Source organism: Hypoxylon trugodes (assembly GCF_022578975.1).
Source record: "Hypoxylon trugodes strain CBS 135444 unplaced genomic scaffold F4822scaffold_8, whole genome shotgun sequence".
Classification (NCBI taxonomy): domain Eukaryota; kingdom Fungi; phylum Ascomycota; class Sordariomycetes; order Xylariales; family Hypoxylaceae; genus Hypoxylon; species Hypoxylon trugodes.
The window spans coordinates 679,188-696,659 of record NW_026250023.1 but is presented as its reverse complement, the minus strand read 5'-3'; the positions used below and the strand labels follow the sequence as shown (position 1 = coordinate 696,659).

The window sequence follows — 17,472 nt, the reverse complement described above, 5'->3', positions numbered from 1 at the left end:
AGATCTCCTAGTATTACGAAGCATAGCCCACGCTCAACGGGGTTTTCCGTTTCTCATGTCCGGTATTGCAGTGGTGTCGGATTTTTCTTTCTGCTCTAACGACATCCTGCAGTGGCCACATGTGTAGCTTGAGTATCTCAGGATGGAGGCTCGCAAGGACCCATGGAGATATTCGTGGACCTGGCTGGTAACTCGCTGCTGACCCGTTTATCGGTTCGTGATTCCGAGTCGGACATGTGCGTCTTTTATGTCTTCTACAGGTAAGGACGCTGGCATTGGTAATTTCGAGAGCTATTTACACGGTTAATATGGAACACTAGGGGACGAAGCAAGCCATGACTTAACGTACGTGTATCCTCCAGACCATAGAGAGGTGTTGTTACCATGAGAACAAGAGTTAGTTCGTATGGATGTATTATTCATAAATTGGGGTTTCCATCAGCTCTAAGACTTTTTCTGTCGTTATGTGCTATTAGGTAGAAGCCTCTATGCCGATGTTCTTGCTCCAATGTCTTATACGGGAGGTGTTGCCCGGGCGACATGGTCTCCTAAACCCGCACAATAATTGTGAGTTTCTCTTGTATTCAATAATAAAAAGTTCAGTAGAGGCCAAGATCAGGAAACATAATAATAATGTATATATATAATCAATGTCATAAGCCTCAATAGTGAAATGTTGACTTAGTGGTCGCAGGGTTGGAAAATAGCAGAAAAGCGGAAGACTAGGTGTGATTCTAGCTTTGGGCGACGAGGTAAACACGCGCTTGCCATTGATGGGAGCGCCTGATTGGCCTTATATACACGTCAGTACGGATTTAAACGAATAATATGAGGCGTATCGGGATACCTCAGTATTAGAAGTTTGTGGGATCGATAGGTCAGAGTGGTTTGATACAAACACAATCAACGCGGTAAATAGCAAAGTTTATAATGATGGAAATTCAATCGTAGTCGTAGAATTGCTCTATGTGATGATGCCTCTATTCAAAGGTAGTGTGCAACGTAATAAGTCATTGCGTCCCGAGCCATGTAAATGCTTCAAAAACACCGCCGTCCAGCCTAATGCTCCCCTGATTGAAAACCACTTTTACGCCAATGATCGGATAATGTAGAATAGTAAGTAAGCTTGGCTTCCGAGTACATCGGATTTCTTGGCTAGTTCGACTCTGTGATCGTTGAAGGAAAACCACTAAGGTAACAAACATTAGTATTGTTAGAAAATGCTTCGCGGTTGTGTAACTTACTTGATCGCCAACACGAGAGTACGTCACGTAGTGTCCTAATTCGGTCAGCCTTGAGCATATTTATGTAGGGGACGGAGACTTACCCGTATCGATCTCACCAACATGCTCCACAACACTCAATAGGTCGTATGTACATGATCTCTTAAGCTCCTGACTATCTCGAGCATCTGATGCTCTACCACGAGTAGTGTATGGAAGCATGTTTAGTTGCAACGGAAACTGTACTTTTGTACTAATTTTTGAAGCAACACGATCCCGGTTGCCCTGCTTGAACTCGAACCGCTAGATGATTTTGTCAGCGTTGGTATGTTAATGGCTAGGATAGTAGCACCCACCTTAAGTTGTATAGACAGCACATTTGGTAAAAGTTTTATGCTATGGTCTCTTCGTGCTTGTTGTGATGAATGACAGTTCCTACACCGATATTCACACTTGTCGGACTTGATGTACTCTTCGTCGAGACACTCCTGCAAAGATAGAGAGGCGTTCTTTGCAGCCTTCTTACTCTTCTTATGAGATAAGTTCTCTAGACCTAGACTCAAGTCGAGAAACGACTCCACTGCATTCGTAACGCCGCCGCAAGATTGGCAGGTGGTCTGACTTTGCTGTTTTCCGTAGAACGTTTGGTGAATGATGCAATTGCAGCTGTGCTCGCTGCCTGTCTCCGGCTTCTTACCATCTCCGTTCCTCTCATGAAGCTCCTCAGCCAGAAACTGGAAAAATTCATGTGCATCTTGCTCCTTGGTTGTGACTAGATTCTCAAAAGCCTTCTTCTCAGATATCCAAAAGCCAGAAAGGATATTGGCCGCCGTATAGCCATTAGTATTCTCGAGAGCGTAGAAATCCTGGAACATATCGTCCATCGCGCAGCTTAGACAATGGGGTACTTGACAATCAGAGCTCTGATGGCCGTCGCTTAGGTAGAAGTTCCTGAGAAGAGGATTGTGAAGAAAACTTTGCAAGACCACGTTTTGATAACATGTTGCTCCGGCGTTGTAGATACCTCGGAGGCCGTCTGCCCTACATGACGCGATGGTAGTGTTGGTGGAGATATACCTTGGATCATCTTTTAGAGGGTCCTTAACGGCGTCTGAAAACATCTCTTCGTGCTTTCTCTTACGGCCTATACAAATTAGTTAGAATTTGAAGATTACATGGCTAAATTATCATTTTGGATGGATTGTCATTCGCCGTAGGGTTGAAGTGCATGTGAACATACTCGAAAATGATCCAGTACCTATCTTTCTCACTCTGAGTTCGTCTAGAGTTGGGTCCCATACAAAATCCTCACAGAATTGACAGAATAGTGCACCACTTCGGGAGTCAACATCTGGCGTCTTGTCAGTTCAGATACTGATATTATATATACAGCTACTAAAACTTACAAAATCGGTGACTTTTCTTATTGCCGTGCTTCGAACGCTCTTCCTCCGGCACGATAGTAGAACACTGAAGGCAAAGGTAGTTCGAAGTTAAGGACGTGATGATCTGTCCGTCGGGAGTCTTGCAAGTTTGTGGCACCAAGGGGTTACCGTCGAAGATGACTCGTAGTAACATCTTGTAGTACTGGATGGAGCTGTTCATGACATCGGGGCTATTCGATAATAGGAGCTGAACATGCTCTAAGAGTACATTAGTATATGTTTACTAAGAGCAAGACAGTATAAGACCAAAAGTGCAAGACTAACCACAGCCAAACAAGGGTGTCCCCGGGGTAGGGGAGTTGATTTTGACATTCTTAGGCGACGCCGGTGTGGTAGGTCGCGCAGCCATGGCTTTTGCCAGGAAGTCAAGTTATTATATAACCAGACTGATATTTATTTTGGTAATATCTAATTACGACGGGATAGATATTCGACCCGAGGATATGGTAGGGTCGGGCGGCGATTAACACGAGGGAAAGGAGGAAATGACGGCGAATCGATTTCGTTGAGGGAAGGATTGAGCAATCGAGAGATTGTTCGCCGTATTGGGGGTTTTGGTATGTAGTATACGGTAGGTATAGTAGAGATTAAGTTGGAAGAATGTACGAGCGAGGCTCTGACGTAAAGGTACGTAAGGTCTGTAAGGTAGGTAAGGTAAGGCGAAGGTACAATCTCTTAGAGTGGTGATAATGCTGTAAGCTTCAATATTCTAAGGAGATAAATTGCGACTCGACAGCCCGGGTATCTATTCTCGCCTGCCTCTGCTTCTACTTGTACAGCTTTGAAACTTCTTAAGTTAGTAGCGGCATTAATTTATTCACATCTCAATTGGAAACTTACGAGATTATTTCATTGATAATTAGATAGATCGGATGGAGAAAAACGAAGCTGCAAGATATCAGATCTACAACTAGGTACTCCCGAGCATTACGGCGTCATTTCAGGAAATTCGGGAAAGATTACAAGATTACAGTTGAAGCAACACGCTGGAATTTCTTATCGGCACCTGATCCACCCTTTCTTTACGCTGTCCAAGCAGCCAAGGTTGCTTATCGAAGCACGCTAACGGGAAGATCCAGGGGTACGGCTAGTTCTAAGTTGGGGTTTATTGGGGGTTTACTTACCAAAATACGGCGCCCCAAATGGGAATCATCAAACTTACACTAAGCCGCTAATGTTGTATACCGACCACCGGTCCGCCTCTACTTTCCCTTTAGTAGCCATTGTGTAGGCCTTTCAGGTAAGGTTCGATATGTAATCTGCATTGTCTAAACCTTATAGCTATGATATAATAGGTCAGGTACCCGAATACACCTAGATACAGTAGGTATACTATACATTTTGGACCTTATCGTTATTGACCTCGGTACTTTATTTTAGGTATATACAATTGCACATCTTCTTATTTGCTACTACTACCACTACTACTATATACATATAATTTTTGCATATGACACCATTGCACCTTATCCTGTCCTCATCACTAATAACTTGCGTGTGTTGTTAATGTAGTACCATTATCTGACTACCGGCACGAACTACACCTGACCTCCGCATGATAAGAAAGACGTTGATCTCTCAAATAACTTCAACTCCTAACATTTGGTCATTTTCATCAGTCCGTGTGGCTTCGCTCGGACGTTATCTATCAAATCATATAACATATCCCCCTCGTGGTATGAGAGCTTTTCGAATAGTTTCGAAAGCCGCGATGACTACTGAACTTGTTCATATACCGGAGATCGAGCGGGTTAGCCCCGCTTGCATCCGCATCCTCGCCGGTAATCCTGGCAAATTCGCCCTTCAGGGTACCAACACATATATCCTGGGAACTGGTCCGAAAAGGTTACTAGTCGATACCGGCGAGGGAAAGCCTTCATGGATTGCGGCTTTGAAGAAAACTCTAGAGGAAGAGAAGATCTCAATTCAGAGTGCCGTTATTACCCATTGGCATCATGATCACCAAGGTGGCATTGGCCACCTCCGAGAACACTCCCCGGAAACTAAGTTCTACAAAAATCAACCCGAAGAAGGCCAACTAGATATTGCGGATGGTCAGAAATTTGAGGTTGAAGGGGCCACTTTGACGGCCTTCCATACACCAGGCCACGCTGTAGATCATATGGTCTTCGTCTTTCAAGAAGAGGATGCGCTGTTCACGGGCGATAATGTCTTGGGTCAGGGCACGACTGTTTTCGAAGATCTCGGGACCTATCTAAAAAGTTTAGCGAAGATGGAAAAGCTGGTATCAGGTCGAGGGTACCCAGGACACGGACCAATTTTACCACAAGTGGGCGCCACAATCACCGAGTACATATCGCACAGACACGAGAGAGAAAAGCAAGTGTTACAAACCTTGGCCGCCGAGAAAGACGGTGGTCTTTGGACTCCTGTTGAGTTAGTAAAAATCATATATCGTGACTACCCCGAGAGTCTCCACGTTCCAGCGGCGAATGGCGTGATCCAAATTCTACGGAAGCTCCGGGACGAGGATAAAGTCGCACTAGAGGATGGAGACAAATGGCGTCTCACGGACCGGTCCAGTTTGTGAAGAGGAGGAAAAGTCATGAGGACGTCAATTACGTCTCATGGGGAGACAGCCTGTCCCCACGCGAAATACGGCAGTTTGAGCGGTAGGATTCCTTTCTCTCGGCTGAGCTGGTATTTTAAGCTATCAACTAGCATAAAAAGAAACAGATGCGGAGTCCGCCTCATATAAATTGTTTCCGTTTATGTTTACGTCCGAGCGTCTTCCCATGGTATTCGTCACGATCGGCGAAACAGCTATGGCGATGATTTGTAGGCGATACGATCAAGCATTTAACAACTGCCTTACCTCAACCTGAACTTCCTTTAGATTTAATTCTTTCGCAATCTTTGGTTCATAGATCTGTTTACGGAAGATATAATAAATGGGGGTTGGTACCAGTGTGTCGGTAGAGCCGCATCACTTATTTCAACATCTTAGTTACGTGGAAGTCGTCATAGGTTTTTGTTTCTTCGGGTACAGACAGTACATCTGTATCTCGCGGGCCAATGAAGACTGCGTGGCTCATCCATCAGTATTATAACGAACTTAACGAACTTTGCAAAAATAGAATGCAAGGAGTTTCCCTTTATTGAAACTACCTATATTATAATTCCGATTACCGATTCTGACTCGATCAAAAGGATGCTAGTGTGGCGCCAACGAGTTCCGGATGTTCGGAGCCAAGAAATAGTTGTGCGCATATGACATTTTTAATAATAACATAGGTAAGCAAAAGGTCTCTTCGGCGAACGTTAGTTTGAGCAAATTCTGAATCAGAAAATTTGAATCCCCCCCGAAGGATATCTCGGCTTTCCTCGAGTTAGACGATTCCTGGTGGGTGGGTAACAGAAATTCTTGGCTGGTGTTTTGTACTACGTATACTCATCCTTCGGCCTTCCCTCAGCCCATTGCATCCATTTCAAATTTAGAAGCTCTCGTCGTTTGTCGGCGTGGCTTAGTCACTGTATGCGTAGTTCACTATACATGAAGCCGCGTAGTAGCGAGGAGTGGATTCATCAATGCAGTAGTAGTAACGCTCTTCGACGTTGTGACTTGTGTCGTGTAAGTGACGGGATTCCCACCTATCCGTGTCTCTAATCCCATGTTGCCCATGCAGGTTTAAGAGGCACAATACATAACCGAAAGTCGAGTCAAGTCCAGCCCTACAGCAAAACAGGAAATGGAAAATTACCGTACATTGCTTTGGTCGCACACTGTGTAAAGTACCGTATCATCAAATTTCCATTTTCAATCAGTTACATCGGCCTTTCGGTCGGAGTCCGACTCGATCGCTCGTTCGACCAACCTCCTTGTCCGACGCGATGTTCGATATTTGGACGTACGCCGTAAAATTCCCGTATAGGTACAAGGGGCCAATGAATTAGAAAGAAAGTGTGATTTGTCAGGATTAAACGGGGGAAGTATGCCTTCCTATCATATTCGTTTCATTTCTCATATTCTTAGACTTATAGACTGGTCAATCCTAAGTTCTTGGCGGGGCTTATTGAACATCAATCTTATTGATCTACGATGGCTGATGGAGTAGACCCATTGGCCAAGTAGGTAATCGACATTAGTTTCCAGAAACTACAGTAATTCTAGTACTAGCTGACATACGGACCATTGTAATCATGGATATTTACTAATGAATTTTGGTCTTGGTTATACAGAATCGGTGGCTCGTGAATTATTACTAGTAAAGTAATAAGATGGTAAGGTAGTAAGGAAGTTTAAGCCCAAGCCCAAGCCCAAGCCTCGTACTCGTTACCGCATTTCCATACATGTGCTTCGATGAGGAGAAACAACCACACCGATACCGAAGTTAGCTTTTGACGCCCATGTTGCCATGCAACTAACGCCGCCTCGAATGTTACCCTCCATCTTCTTCCAAAGGGGCAGAAGGAAAAGAGAAGAGATTCCATCTGACATCTTACCACTTACACATCCTTATCTGGCTTTCCCCAGACTATATCTGTCACAGATAACATCTGAGGGGTTCGTCACCCTTCTTAGCCACCTTCGCATAGTATGACTTCGTTGTCAGTGCACGTCACCGTCGGGCGAAGGATCTTCTCGACCGGCAATTGGTGTGTTACAACGCTACTGCCGCCGCTTTGCATGCCTCTCCGCAGGAGGGAGCGCCCGGGTAGGCTGTTCGTCCCCGGTCGGTTAAGATGTAAGGTATTATTTCGTATGTATGTAGCCCGTACGTAGTCCGTCAGGATAGGTCGAGGGTTTCTGTGGATACTGTGATAATACTGTGATTATGCGGTAGAACATCCTCCCGGAGTTAAACGGATTCGGTATCTATGAAATGTCCATCATGTTGATGTATCTTACGCCCTATTAGAGTGAGATATAAGAAGAGTCTTGGCATCTTCCAAGAGCTGCGCCGTGTTACGCGTAATGGTTTTAATATGTATAGAGGTAGTAGTAGGTGTGATAATGATGAGCCGGTAAGAGTCATTCGGGGTTGTACATATTAATGGTATCAACGCCGGCACATTTAGACTTCCCGTACTGTGTGTAACAAAAGGACAAGCTAAGACCCCTGCTAGCGCGGCTCATCAAGGGAAACTGGAAAGGCAGAAAAGGCTGAGAAATGGGAAAGTCACCTGCGAGCTTGTGCAAGCAACCTCTCCAGGTAAGCAGTGTCCCGCACATGATCATCCTAAGAAACAACGGTTGGTTCGTTTATGCATACACTTTTAGACATATGAAAGCCACAAGAATGTAAGTAAGTACTTATCTATCCTATAGAATTGAGTAAAGAGAGGGGAGGGTGTGAGTATATACATGTAGAATAGCAAAAGAGAAGCAAAAACGGATGCGGATTCAAAAGAGTCAAGAGTTAGGATTTTGATATAACTAACATACAGCATATTCCGATTGCGGACGGCGGGGTTGTCGGAGTTTATTACACTGCCTTATGAAAATTTTGGGTTTCTTTCACGGTTGGAAATGGGAATTGGGAATTTAGGATTTCCATCCTTTCGCAACTTCTGGTCAGGTCGTAAGACTCGGCCGACAGCACCGATCCAATTATTCATCGTTGGTTAACCAAAGTAGGGAAGGTTAAGAAGCTTCTAGTATTTCACAAAGTAGGTGCGTTCTACGTACACCAGACACATGTATATGTAATCTATGTTAGCTCGTCACGTCGCAGATGCCAAGCCAAGGTACATCCGGGATTACCAACCCTGCCGAAACAAAAATGTACCGATGAGCTGTATAGGTACTTGACGATAAGTGAAACTATATATGTTAAATATGATTATTCTTATGTATCTACCCTAGACGGAAATACAAAAAGTGACATGGATATTAGTTAAGGAAGACCCCCTCCATCCCCCCCAATTCCTCCTGCCACCATGTAATCCGATGTAATCCACCGCGCGATTGTGAGCATCTTTTTTATTTTATTTTTTCCAAGCAGCTAAAGCTAGCTAACCCTTGCCCAGCCCTTGACAGCTTCAACATCCACTTTCTACCATACCAACCCATACCCATCCATAACACCCATACCTTACCGCCGTTTGAAATACCTAGTTTGGTGTACGAAGTTGGTATTTTCGGATACCTCGGATGGTCCATCGTTGTCCCATCGTGCTATTTTTTCCACGCTATCGCTCGACGACCCATTAAGAAACAGATGGCGCGAGCGGATGTAAGTCAAGTGCGAAATGCGCACGGGTGGGCCCGGCCTTTTATTTTGTTTTATTTTTTTTTTCTATTCCTTAAGAGTCATCCATCATAGAGGAGCTTGTAGTTCAAGGTACCTTTGTTATACAGTATTCTATCTTTCCCTTCCATACATTATGATGTACTATACCTTCTTTCACCTTAGTACCTTGAACATATCCCCATATCCGTACCCACATGCCCAACTGCGGCGGCTTCATGGGCACAAAAGTAACTGAACAACGAGAGCCGTCCCGGGTACATACCATAAAAATAAATATATCCCAGGCCATGCACCTTTCTGGTCCCTTCTTCCACCATGATGCTATTTTATGAAAGCTTCCCCTCCCCCTTCCGTGGTCGACTACCCTCCATACATATATACACGAGGTAGCAGTGCTTTTCCATTGGATACCATCTCTACTTGCTTCTCGCCCGGTCTTTTATAGCCATATGTCATAGCTACACACAAAGCTACTACCCTACTATTTCGCTCGGGACGGACAAAGCTTGAAAGCCGCCGCCACAAGGCTAGCTTAACTTACAAACTCCGGTGTTTTATAAGTAAACTGCGCCGAAGATTGCTTCCTCCCACCTATTTCGTCCCAGGTTACCAACCCCACGGACGAAGTGGTCGACAGACAAGCACGTAGATATTCTATCCTACCCAGTCGACTAGCGCAATCTTAGAGCCGCAAACTCCGAACAACCCGCAGCGACATGAGGTCGACTGCCCAGTCTGCGCTGAAGCTGTTGGCGCTTGTCGCCATAGCTGGAGCTCTTCCTGCAGTTCTGGCCCATGGTCACGATGACGAAGGCGCCATGAATATGGATGGCGACGGAGGGATGGATATGAGCAAAGAGGACCCGAAACCGGATGTGGATTCCTATCCGCCTACGTACTTTGCGCATACAGAGCACGTAACCGAAATATATGCGCACATCGCATTAATGGTCATAAGCTGGGTATTCATGTTACCATTAGGTATAAGAGCTTCCCCAACAGTAATAGTAATCAAGCAAGTAGCAATTCTAACTAGTATTCATAGCTGTTATGTTCTCCATCGCGCGATCGAAATACACACTCGCGATCCAGTTCCTTTTCCTCTTTACGAATGCGATTGGCGTCCTATTAGGCATTACGTATAACGCGAATACCCCTGATCTATATCCGAATAATGCGCATCACAAGTTAGGGTGGATAGTTACGTGGGTAATCAGCGCGCAAGTGGTTATCAGCCTCGTAGGCCGTGTAGCGGGCGTGATGGCCAAGAACAATACACAAGAATTCACCAAGGAGGAGGAGCAAGCATTCATTCCTGTTTCGACGGAAGCTATGGCCGAACACCAGCGCAGAAACGCAACAATGTTTTCAAGCCCATATCGTCACTCTAACGACAGTGGACAGGGCACAGAGCCGAATACCGAGTCGTTGCGAAGCAACTCTGTATCAACTGCTGTGGGTCAGGAGTCGCCTACCGAAATGAACGATCGACGATTGCACTACGAGGATGACCTTGAAGACCTCCACTTCAAACCCGCGGAATTACTCTCTTCGAAACCAGCCAATTCGTTTATTGCCAAGGTTGCCGGGAAGATCTCTAACAGGGCATGGAAAGTTCTGATGTTTGCATACAATTTCATTGACCGGACTATCCTCATTCTGGGTTACGTAGCTCTGTGCACAGGCATTATTACCTTTGCCCGATTCTTTGTAAGTTCGCTACGGCGCAAAATAATAAAGGCATCAGATAATAGACTAACTTAAAATCTCAGGAGGGACATGGCATTTTCAGTGGTTTGGCTCATTGGATTAAAGGAGGTATCTTTTTCTGGTACGGCATTTTGACTCTCGGGAGGTGGACCGGGAGTTTCGGTGAACTGGGATGGGTGAGTTGGAGCATACTCCGTTGGTTCCACATTGATGATGTCCTGCTGACTGGAGGATTTACAGGCTTGGAACGTCCGTCCGAAGCAAAGCTCGCAGAAATGGAGACCCACTGCGGAGTTCGTGGAGGGTGCGCTCATCTTCACTTACGGATCGACTAACATTTTCCTGGAGCATCTTGGCAACGCTGGCAAGGAATTCAGTCCTCAGGACCTTGAGCACATTTCCATCACCGTTCTTTTCATTGGTGGTGGTTTGGTAAGCATTTCGATTCCTCGTTAGTCGAAGAATTAAAACTAATGGAACTATATAGCTTGCGATGCTAATTGAGTCCACACGAATACGTGAACTCCTAAACACCACTGTGTACGATGCAGCTCTTGCTCATCCGAGCCATGCGTACAGCGAGGAGGAACGTGAAGCCCTCGAAGTGCCAAGACAGTATGAATTCTCCGTCAACCCCATTCCAGCGCTCGTCATTTTGCTTCTTGGCATCATGATGAGTTCGCATACCCAGCAGACAATGATTTCAAGCATGGTTCACAAGCAATGGGGTAACCTCCTGACGGGCGCTTCATTCGCTCGAGGCTTTACATATGTGCTCCTCTACCTTAAGCCCCCGCGCTCTATCCTGCCATCTCGACCTCCCACTGAGCTCTTGACCGCGTTTGGTCTCATTGCGGGAGGCACCATCTTTATGGCAAGCGTAAGTTGTGTCCTGGCCGTACCCACAAGTAATTAATTATTGATGGTTTTTATAGGCTGGCGATACGGTAGATGGAATGATCCATTATGACTTAGATGCCATGTTCTTCTACACCGTTACTATGGGCTTTGTCGGGCTGCTCATGGCGTGGGTTGTGGTCGTCCTAGCTCTTAAGGGCTGGGTCGTCCGCAGAGAGTCCGGTCGGTCACCGAAATCTTGGACCCTAGCTTCCCGGGTCTAAGAATTTGTTTGCGAAAATCCATCATGCATTGCATCAGAAACGACTTGGGTATTCTCCAGCAACGAACTGGGGCGGTCCTTGTTAGATCATTTAATTTTTCTTTTTTAGATTAACGGCGTATCGGGGTGGGGCGCTCGATTTGCGATATACCCTAAGATACTCCCTTCACTTGTTCTGAACATATTTTTTGCATTCTGGACTTTCATTACAACCATCATCAATGATACCCATAGGGAAAGCGGTTTATGATTTTTGTGGACGACCTGGTTGGAGGTTGAAGGTTGGATAGGACGTAGGCACTGGAGGAAGGGAGGGCATGAGTGTGTTAGGTCCTCTACCGTTGAGAGTCCATGGGAATGAATCGGATGATTAGACTTGACTCAGTACCTACTTAATAATCTGAGACTCACAGAGAAAATCATAAAATGAAATGAAAGGAATAAGAGTTCATATGCGCTTATCGTATAATGTGTAGCCACTTGTAATCATGAAATCTTGACCAGTGCTAAATAGATTGTCTCGTTAGGTTTAGTACCTAGGAGGTACCCGACCATAAATACTAATTGCTTAAGAAACCCCACCACAATTGCTTCATCCCCAATCACAAGCACCTCGGTATAATTCAATTTACCAATAACCAACGTAAAACACGGAATATTGAAACACGATTGATTTTATGATAGCATACCCACAAATATAAGGCATAAATTGAGTTTGCTGTTGCAGGTAACAGGTCCAAATTACTGGGGATAGTTCGAACCAAGAGCCTATCGAAAAAGGGACGTACCCCGCGGTTGCCAGGCAACCAAAGTCAATTGTGGCCTATCAATCTGAACAGAGCTTAACCCCGATAACGAATTTCAGCATTCAGCATCCATTTGATTTCAAATTCAGCATACGTTTGCCCAACATCTCCAGAATTTTGTTAGCAATCCCCGTGAATTGGTTTCTAATTAGGAAGAAGAATTATCGCAAACATATTAGACAACATGGACAGTGACAGCGACGATGATTTCCCAGACGTTGACGTGATTATCCAACGATACCGAAGAGCGGTGGAGATGCACGACGAGAGGCATGATAAGAAGAAACATGATGACAACGAGGAGGATGCATCAGCTGCGAAAAGCTCCACGTCACGTACTGAGCAGGTTGTGAAGACTGAACCAACCAAGTCAAATGCTGCGATAAAAGCAACTCCTCTCCGGCGTCGGAAATTGGGCCAGGGTCAGACTATCGACGGTTCCCTTTTAAAACCATTAGGCAACACGGCAATTGGTAGGGAAAAGGAAAGTCGAGCTTCGAAAGTTAAGACTTCTCAAGCTCGCATTAGAGAAGAAAGCGCCGAGGCCAGTATCCCTCCTAAGGCTTCATCAGAGCCCCCGCAACCATCAAAAGCCCGGCAAAGAGGTTCTCGTACCATCTCGTCCAGTATAGTCCCAAGCCTCTTACCAAAGGAGAAGGTAAAGCTCGAGCAAGACGACACGGCGAAGGATAGGAATGTGAAGAGCGGGAAGGTTTTCAAAAAGCCCACGAACCCAACGTTTTCAGATGAGTCCGATGAAGAAGAGCTAGATATATTAGATGATATCCCACAATCTAACGAGGGCGATGATTCCGAGTTCATATCTGTATCAGAATCGGAGTCGGAGTCAGAACCAGACACCTTCAACTCAGATTCAGAACCCTCATTTACACCACCAATACGACGTTCCAGGAGTCCAAGCATCCAATGGGCAAATCCTCAAAAGTTATTATTTAAGGATCCAGTGAAGAAGACAGTATCCAACAACAAACAACCACAGCAACCAATCACTAATGACTTAACTAAACGTGCGTCTAAGCAACATAAAGACAAAGGTCCCACCCTTACTTCTTTAAAACCTTCTCAACCAGGTAATCTGGAGGATGCTTTCCAAAAACTTCAGATGTAAGCCTTTTCCTGTCACATCATGCTCCTTTGATAGCCACTGTCGAGAATATGATAGTCAATGCTAACTTACGCGCCAGCTTCAACGAGGATTCGGAGCTTGATGAACCCTCGGTGAAGGGGAACAAAAAGCCTTTACTGGAACCTACGACGCCCAGGAAGACGCTTCCCGCGTCTCCCCTAAAGACACCCAGAATCCCAGTCTCCCCTTGGAAGCCTGAACATAAGGAATTCTGGGATTCCGAGACACACTTTGCTTGGATTGACAAGCACTCGCCAGACAAGAAACTAGAGAGTCCCAAGAAGGGAATGGAACAGACTGCCAAAGATGCTACTACGGCAGGCGGGAAACTTCTTAGTAAGCGTGCTGGTCCCAGCCCCGAGAAGCAAAAGAAAGATGCGCGCAAGGCCTTCGATGCTGTCAAAGAAGAAATCGCGCGGAATTTTCTGAAAGATCTTGATGAGCGCATCACGGAAGGGAGACTGGCGAAGATGACGGAGGATACCGGGGGTCTGAAAATTAAATGGTCCAATAGCTTGCTGACGACGGCCGGTCGCGCGAGTTGGAAGTGTAAGGCACAGACAACTGTAACGACGAGCCGGAATCCCGATGGTACTGTGAATACCACTGTTGCGAAGAAGGAGGAGACGCAGCGGAGACACTATGCACAGATCGAACTCGCGACCAGGGTACTGACCAATGAGTCGGATCTTTTGAATACGGTGGCACATGAGTTTTGCCATTTAGCTGTGTTCATGTTAAATGGTGGGAAACCGAAAACAGCTCATGGACCGGAGTTCCGTGCTTGGGGAAAGAGGTGTAGTGAGGTTTATGGCGTCTCGAAGGGCATTAATGTGACGACACGACATAATTACGAGATCGAGTATAAGTATGTCTGGCGCTGCGAGGGATGCGCTGAGGAGGTTAAGAGACATACGAAGAGCGTATCTACGGAGAAACATCGCTGTGGCAGATGTCGCGGGAAGCTAATTCAGATTAAACCCACCCCCAGAAATGGTGGTGGAGGGTCTACGGCTACTAACGGTGCTGAGCCCCAATCGACGAAGAAGAAACCCAACGCGTGGCAGGAGTTCCTCGGAAAGGAGATGAAGGCTTTGACTCAGAGTAACCCTGGTATGCCCTGGAAAGAGCGTATGGGTATTGTGTCGGCCAAGTGGGAACAGGTCAAGCAGCAGTCCCCTCAGAAGAAGGATGATATGAAGGGCAAGACGATGAGGGACCTACGGACTACGATAGAGGTTTTGACTCTTGATGAAGAGGGTGAGAGTGAAGCAGAAAAGCCTACACCTACGACCCCGAAGCGGGAGGGTTACGATATTTTCTCCTAGACCGTAGGCTTCAGTTCTGGATGATGGGATGGCATGCTGAGAATGGATAGGATACTCGAGGACGAGTGTACATGTGGGTTCACGGACATGGGAAAATTGTTATTCACTGCGTGAGCGGCTGCGGTATGGTTTGGTGACACAGTTAGGAGCTGGAGACCTCACTTCTACATGATGAGTCGTTTAGGCAATCGTCCCAGTCTACCAGACGAAATAGATACCTCATATCAATAAGAATATGATATTTTAAGGACATCCCACCCCAAGTTATTCCAACCTAATTGTTATTTTCTACTTAGATAGTCCAGGGAATGGGAATAGGCCATCCCTTTTGGGTTTGCTGTAGCTAACTCGCTAGTTTGAAGCCCTCCGTGGTGCAAGATGTCGATTCATAATTCATACCAAAAGCCCAATTGGGACTCTCCAAAGCAAGACAAAAGACGCGCAAATAGTTTCTCGAAGTATTCCCATGTTGGATCCCTCACTTTAATCCTTCGTTCCCACCTCCGCCCTCCTATTTGCCCCGTTGCCAATCCAGATGCCTTCGTAGTGTGTCGCCAACCCAATTCTAAGGAGCATTGTTCCCGCCATTATCTTCATCTTCCCATTTTCTCTTCTTTAATATCCTTAGACCTCGTTGAATAGGCCCCAATCTTTCACTTTGAAGGTCTCCCAGATCTTGGCAGCATAATCGACGGCGTCGCCGATAAGTTTACCCTGCTTTCCGAGCTGAAGGTCGACGTCTTCCTCGTCATATTCGCCGCGTATATGGGGAACATTGATAGTAATTAATAGGTCGGTCTTCTCACGTTCGAGGCGAACTAGAGTCAAAATGATGGCTGTGAAGTCCGTCTTCGTGCTCGATCGCTCGTCGGCGTCCGAGGCAGATGCGGAGTCGGATTTTCGGGGTGACACGGTCGCGATCAGAGTATAAGCTGGTATATCCTCACTGCAGGTTTGCGATTGCGCGCGCATTAGTTTCCAAGATAGTTAAAAATGCGCAAGTTTATAAATAGTTGTGATACATGATATAATATGGGATATTAAATATAATACGTACTCTAGTCGCGAGAAGAGGGTAGGCGTCGTATTCCAGACCTTAACGCGATCGATATCATCGGCGACGAGGTCCTCGAGGTGTGTAGTCAAGGCGCGACCGTCGATCTCGGCGCCGCTTCCTGGACCACCGACTCGCTCGGCGATATCGAAGATGATGCTTGTGAAGCCATCTTTATCGATGTAAACTTCTTGGTTGTCGGGGACCTGCCTTATGTTGCTGTTATACGGGGAAACAGGTCGCAAATGTTAGTCGTATTCTATATATAATATTTCTTTTGATTCTTTAGATAGGAATGATGATTTAATTGTATATGTGACAGGAATGGAAAGGTGGATTGATGTAGGTTGATAGACATACCTCACGTCGGCGAAATTGGCTGGAAGGTCGCAAATGAGTGCCCCTCCATATAGCGGGGTGGACTTGTAGGTGGTCATGGTAGAAACGGAAGAGTCGTGGAAGTATGAATGTAAAAGTAAATTTAAATTAGAATATGATGCGAATCGTATGGTTTCCTCTTAAAGTTGTTAATGGAAAGTTCCATCCGTATATCAAAGTGATCATCAATATTCAGTTCAAGTTCGGGCGGTTGCCTTGTACCTTAAGCTCTGCGACTTTCCATCTTTGGTGGGGCAGCCGATGATGTAACTTCCCTGTTTGCCTCAGAATCATTCCATCCAAGCAGCCTTAGCACTTCCACCTACTATCCTAGCCCCTAACTACCCCTAACTCGAATAGGTAGTATACCTACCTAGGTAAATTCTATATCTCGGCTAGTGAGTACCAGTATTACCACCAATATTATACGAAATAGAACCATCTTTTAACATTATTTCTTGTCCCTACACAAGACGAACATCTCGACTGTACGAAACCCTATGTCTTGGATACCCGTCGTTCCAGTACGATTATTTATTTACGATACGATATGTTTCTCTAGACTTCACAAGCCAACCTTTATACATACAACCATGAAATCCTTCCCCCAAAATACGTTCCCATGGTCGTAACAACAACCCTTCATGTCGTTTCTCGTCTCCTCGGTTTCGATTACGATCGTTTCGACCAACCTTTAAATTTCTCAAAGGGCAGCCTACCATATACCCGGATTGACTAACGCGATAAACACCGAGGTGTTACTGTGTCACAGATCATCGCCGTACGTCGTCGTAACGCACCAAGATCTGGGTAATCGCCCCAATAGCAAATGGCCGGATACGTGTTAGAATAATTACGGACGAAACCTTTTGCCGTCCCACGGTTTCAATATAATAAGGATGGATCTTATACGTCTCTATCAACTCCCTACGTCATATATTTCTCACCAGAGGCCGTTCTATCCTTTGATATAATCGAACGGGAAATAAGGACGAGAGCATTATGTGTGATTGGGCCACTGAGAAATTCTCGCGATTTGAATTAGT

General features: G+C 45.6%; 5 protein-coding genes across 5 annotated transcripts; 3 read left to right on the top strand and 2 right to left on the bottom strand.

Moving 5' to 3' along the window:
- Window positions 1–907: 907 nt before the first annotated feature.
- On the bottom strand, window positions 908–3,641 carry F4822DRAFT_341400 (ubiquitin carboxyl-terminal hydrolase). The gene is made up of 8 exons (XM_051455807.1): window positions 3,509–3,641; window positions 2,933–3,455; window positions 2,630–2,866; window positions 2,464–2,574; window positions 1,580–2,367; window positions 1,328–1,526; window positions 1,245–1,279; window positions 908–1,189 (listed from the first exon to the last, which is right to left on the bottom strand). The coding sequence occupies exons 2-8, from the start codon at window positions 3,015–3,017 to the stop codon at window positions 1,088–1,090; spliced, it is 1,557 nt and encodes a 518-aa protein (XP_051311099.1). The 5' UTR covers window positions 3,018–3,455; window positions 3,509–3,641; the 3' UTR covers window positions 908–1,087.
- A 208-nt stretch (window positions 3,642–3,849) lies between these two features.
- On the top strand, window positions 3,850–5,829 carry F4822DRAFT_412760 (putative metallo-beta-lactamase domain protein). Its single transcript, XM_051458982.1, has one exon. It carries the CDS (start codon window positions 4,224–4,226, stop codon window positions 5,217–5,219), a length of 996 nt encoding a protein of 331 aa, XP_051311098.1. The 5' UTR covers window positions 3,850–4,223; the 3' UTR covers window positions 5,220–5,829.
- A 3,557-nt stretch (window positions 5,830–9,386) lies between these two features.
- On the top strand, window positions 9,387–12,209 carry F4822DRAFT_341343 (uncharacterized protein). The gene is made up of 6 exons (XM_051455804.1): window positions 9,387–9,864; window positions 9,929–10,593; window positions 10,656–10,769; window positions 10,834–11,025; window positions 11,081–11,473; window positions 11,529–12,209. Exons 1-6 carry the CDS (start codon window positions 9,600–9,602, stop codon window positions 11,712–11,714), a joined length of 1,815 nt encoding a protein of 604 aa, XP_051311097.1. The 5' UTR covers window positions 9,387–9,599; the 3' UTR covers window positions 11,715–12,209.
- F4822DRAFT_341354 (SprT-like family-domain-containing protein) lies at window positions 12,132–15,306 on the top strand. The gene is made up of 2 exons (XM_051455806.1): window positions 12,132–13,644; window positions 13,725–15,306. Exons 1-2 carry the CDS (start codon window positions 12,704–12,706, stop codon window positions 14,992–14,994), a joined length of 2,211 nt encoding a protein of 736 aa, XP_051311096.1. The 5' UTR covers window positions 12,132–12,703; the 3' UTR covers window positions 14,995–15,306.
- Window positions 15,307–16,704, bottom strand: F4822DRAFT_341347 (Mog1p/PsbP-like protein). Its single transcript, XM_051455805.1, has 3 exons — window positions 16,409–16,704; window positions 16,052–16,267; window positions 15,307–15,940 (listed from the first exon to the last, which is right to left on the bottom strand). Exons 1-3 carry the CDS (start codon window positions 16,483–16,485, stop codon window positions 15,619–15,621), a joined length of 615 nt encoding a protein of 204 aa, XP_051311095.1. The 5' UTR covers window positions 16,486–16,704; the 3' UTR covers window positions 15,307–15,618.
- Between the last annotated feature and the right edge of the window lie 768 nt (window positions 16,705–17,472).